We start from the raw sequence: 4,863 nt of genomic DNA, 5'->3' as shown, positions 1-4,863 counted from the left end.
AGTAATATAAAGAAATCTAATCAATTTATTAACATATTATATTACAAAAATTAATTAGATAGGAAGAAATTTTAATTAATTTGGTGGGTGTTAAGTATTATGAAGAGTTTTAATCAACTTATTATAATGTTTAATTAAAAAAATGACATAAATTGGAAAAAGTGTTAATAAAAATGGTGGGTGCATGTTAAGTAATATGAAAAGTTTTAATTTATTAACATGTTTTAATACCAAAATTTCAATTAAAATCTCAATTTTAATTATAAATTATGACATTTATTAACATGTTTTTATTACAAAAGTTCAATTAAAATGTCAATAATTTCTATAAGTTATGAAATTTTGATGTAAATTTGTAAGAGTTACATAAATTAAATTAATTTATAGAAAAATGAATTAAATATATAAAATAAGACAATTACGTGGCATGAGTTTTGATGCTCACATTTACGTGGTATTTTTTGATCCTACGTAGCTTTGTCTACGTGGCGTTTATTAGTCATTTTAGGGTAGCCTTTTAATTATATTTTATAGATGTTTTATTACCAAAATTTCAATTAAAATCTCAATTTTAAGTATAAATTATGACATTTATTAACATGTTTTTATTACAAAAGTTCAATTAAAATGTCAATATTGATTATAAGTTATGAAATTTTGATGTAAATTTGTAAGAGTTACATAAATTAAACTAATTTATAGAAAAATGAATTAAATCTATAAAATAAGACAATTACGTGGCAATGAGTTTTGATGCTCATATTTACATGGCATTACGTGGCATTTTTAGATCATACGTGGCTTTATCTACGTGACGTTTATTAGTCATTTTAGGGTAGCCTTTTAATTATATTTTATAGAAATAAATGACTTGTATGTTTAAGAATAAGATACAAAAATTCGTCCTAAGGTCATTTACTTTAAAGATTGTATGCTTAACTAAAGACCAAGGAGCTTCGCATTCCTCCGCATTATTTCAACCTAGATTCCTAACTATTAGGCTGCTTCCGAAGTGGTAAGATGGTGTGGCAGGACGTGCTTCCGAAGTGGTAAGATGGTGTGGCAGGACGTTGATTATTCTTTATCATCTGCTGGGTTGTAACCATATGGATTCTTGCTAGCCCAATTCCATTGATCACGACACATTTCCTCAATTCCATATTTGGCCTTCCAGTTTAGTTCCCGCTCTGCTTTCTCTGTTGAGGCATATACAACCTCCACGTCCCCAGAACGTCGTCCAGCCATTACAAGCGGGATTTTCTTCCCAGATGTTTTCTCAAATGCAGTAACCATCTCAAGGACGATTGTACCTTTACCAGTTCCCAAATTGTAGACTTCACATCCGATATCAGTATCAAATAGCTTCTTCAAAGCTGCTATATGTCCATCCGCTAAATCAACCACATGGATGTAGTCTCTAACTCCAGTGCCATCTTTAGTGTTATAATCACTTCCATACACCGTTAAGTGAGATCCTCATACACCACCAATAATAACGCGCCACTTGTCCAACTAAAAGAATCTTATTTAATCTAATTAATCCCTTGATTCTTTCATTAATTACCCCCCCTAATTAATGTTCTCGGTTTTGCCACATATTTTATTAATTAAAAAAAACTTCTCTCCTAATTTATATTTAACTCTTATTTATTACTAATACCTTTTATTATATTTAGTATTTATGTATACCTTTAATATTTCGTATATTTATATATACCTCTAATATACGTACACAATCCTGTATACGCTACGGTTTAATATATGTACTGTATTAATTTCTTTATACGGTATGATTATTCCTTATATGTATGTTTATGTATTTACGAAAATACATTATTTGCGTTATTTTTTTTTTAATTATTTTTTCAATTAATATTTCTTCATATAATACATTTTCTTTTGTCTTATATTATTTTTAATTATATCTAAACTTCGTTGTAATTTTTTTTTTGCGTAATGTTTTGTTTTATACACACTGTTTTTAATATTTAATTTCTTTAAATTTTTTTTTTTTTTTAAATTTATTTTATGATTAATTTTCATTGTACTTTTTTTTTTGCTTATGTGGGTATGAGTAAGTTATGTCTTTTTTTATACACATTATTTTAAAATTTTAATTAAATTGATAAATATTTTATTTTTTTTAAGTTATAAGAAGTATTTGCTAATATCCATGACTGGAAGTTAAAAGGACCTTATATATATATATATATATATATATATATATATATATATATATATATATATATATATATATATATATATATATATATATATATATATATATATATATATATATATATATATATATATATATATATATATATATATATATACAAATGAGATCCGGTGAGTCCAGAGTTTTAAATGAGTCCGTCCTACCTCTTAGAACCATAGGATCTAATCTAATCAACGGTCGCGATCTAGGTTAAAAATTAGAACCAAACTCGTTGTATCCTTTTACCACTCACGAAAATCTCTCACTCTCTTTCTCTTCTCCCTTGAATTTTTCTCGTTCGTCAGAGATATTCTTCTTCTCATTAATAAAATAATCCCCAAATTCATAAATACTAAAGAAAAGTGAACCAAAATTCCAGAAAAGTACCACAAGAAGGAACAATAATCGATCAAGGATACGAATTAATGTTAGATTGTGATTTTGTGAACATCTGAACCATCAATTGACGGGATTACTCACCCAAACCAGGTAAAATAGGTATGAATATCCATTTAGTTAGTCGATTTGAGAATAAAATTCAGAGGATTTAACATTATGATTAGAAATTGATGTCCATGAGACAGTTTGAATTCAAGCCTTGTTGCATTAATTTATTCCAAGTATGAATTCAGTTTGTTTATGATATTGATCGATAATATGTAAGCTTTTGAAATTTGTTACCTTCTTGTGTGAAATGAATTTGCAGGAGTATGTAGAACTTAAATTGACCCTTTGTGACATAATATGGCTAGATTTTATTTAGTCTTGTTGAAACACTAATTGAATTTGCCTTCAATAATGCAAAGTTTGAAAAAGTTCAATAATGGAAATCTGAATTAAATCACTTTCTCAAATTTTGATTTCTTGTGATGTTGAGATCATTTTAAACTCCATTATTGTGGTCATTTTTTCAAAATAATCATCATTTAGTTAGTACATTTTACCGTCATTGTAACAAATGCGAGTTATTAGTGTAACATGTATTTTACCATCATTGTAGCACATTCGAATTATTAGTGTAACATATATTTAATGTCACTGTAACATATTCAAGTTATTAGTGTAACATGTATTTACCGACAATGGAACACATTCGGGTATTAGTATAACATCTGTTTACCGTCACTGTAACACATTTGAGTTATTAGTGTAACATATATTTATTGTCATTGTAACACATTCGAGTTATTAGTGTAACACATATTTACCGTCATTGTAACACATTCGAGTTATTAGTGTAACATATATTTTACCGTCATTGTAACACATTCAAAGTATATTGTCAACAAAGTGTGTTAGTCTGATTGTGTTATAGTGTTAATTACTCCAAGTTTAACTTGGTTATTGTGATAGTTTAAGTGTGTTATCTGATGACCACATGTAGTGGAGTATCTGCCTGGTTATCAAGATCGTCATCCATTTACCCTTCAAACTGGATTTGTAGGAGCAGGAGATTCAGTAGAGGTGCAGTTGTTCTATTACTTTGTGGAATCAGAGAGAGATGTTTCAACTGACCCGCTTATGCTTTGGCTCACTGGTGGCCTTGGTTGCTTGGCTTTTAGATGCTTCGTCTTCGAAATTGGTCTTCTCTTCTCTCTCTTTTCCATTTCATATTGTTGCACTACTTGCATTAACTTACTCTGGTTTCACATTGCATTATTTAACAGTATACTTCAATTCTGTCATTAGTTACATTCGCATTCGTTCAAGCCCCAACTAATTCAGGATCAGGCATATCATTGCTTCTTCCGAATCCTTATTCGTGGACCAAGGTGCGCATACTTTAAGTTTCTACAAAACAATGGTCATCTTTGTTTTTTTTTATTTGGCATTATCAAAAGAACTATTGTCACTTTCATTGCTTGGAAAACTAGTTATTTATCCTACGAAATTTAGTGACACACTTGAATTGGGTTCATCATGTACCTAGCATTATATTTTTAGATTCTCTGTCGGAAATGATTTCTCCTATGCCACCAATTTTGACGGATACCATAGTGACAAAAAAGTCAGTGTAATACATTGGTGAGTTATGAACTTACAATATGACAACTTTATCAATTCTAGTGTGTTGCTGGATTATCAAATTTCTAGTAAACTAAACTAGCTCATTAGCTCAATTGGTAGAGCATTTGTGCAATTGCGCAAAGGATGTAGGTTCAATTCCTACATGGGCTTACTATTATTGATATAATATGTTTTAACAAGTACTACTTTATATATTCAGTGTTACTACATAGAAAAATTAGTATTATTACATAGAGTAACAAGTACTAGTATTACTTTGTATATATTCGTCTATGTGGGGCTCGAACCCACATCATGTGCACTAGCACATTGCTCTACCTTTTGAGCTAATAGACGAGACAGTGTCGAAATCGAATTTCATAGTAGATAAGAATCAGCATATATCCATAGTACACAATTTTTTAACCAGTTCAGTGTTGACCTTTTCAGCTCAACTAGAGAAATTTTAGTCAAGTCAGGTTAGTCCTTGTCTCCATTTTGTTTTCCAATATGTACAGGTACTCCAAGTATTGAAAGCATGTCTAAGAAAATCAAATCTCAAATCTCAAAAAGAATTTAACTCTCCCAAACATCACCATTCACATTTATATTGACATGGAACTAATACTGATAGCCCC

At 29.3% G+C, this 4,863-nt stretch overlaps 1 protein-coding gene across 1 annotated transcript; it reads right to left on the bottom strand.

Annotated features, from left to right (window-relative positions):
* Positions 1 to 1,074: 1,074 nt before the first annotated feature.
* On the bottom strand, positions 1,075 to 3,825 carry LOC141641758 (UDP-glucose 4-epimerase GEPI48-like). Its single transcript, XM_074450407.1, has 2 exons — positions 3,701 to 3,825; positions 1,075 to 1,450 (listed from the first exon to the last, which is right to left on the bottom strand). The coding sequence occupies exons 1-2, from the start codon at positions 3,823 to 3,825 to the stop codon at positions 1,075 to 1,077; spliced, it is 501 nt and encodes a 166-aa protein (XP_074306508.1).
* Positions 3,826 to 4,863: the final 1,038 nt, after the last annotated feature.

The sequence above is a fragment of the Silene latifolia genome, chromosome 2 (assembly GCF_048544455.1).
Source record: "Silene latifolia isolate original U9 population chromosome 2, ASM4854445v1, whole genome shotgun sequence".
NCBI classification, from domain to species: Eukaryota; Viridiplantae; Streptophyta; class Magnoliopsida; order Caryophyllales; family Caryophyllaceae; genus Silene; species Silene latifolia.
This window is presented reverse-complemented; position numbering and strand designations above follow the sequence as displayed.

Coding starts and splice junctions, on each gene's coding strand:
- LOC141641758 (XM_074450407.1), bottom strand. CDS start 3,825: ATGGAAAAGAGAGAGAAGAGAAGACCAATTTCGAAGACGAAGCATCTA. Junction 1,451..3,700: donor TCTCTCTCTGATTCCACAAA/GTAATAGAACAA, acceptor GGTGTATGGAAG/TGATTATAACACTAAAGATG.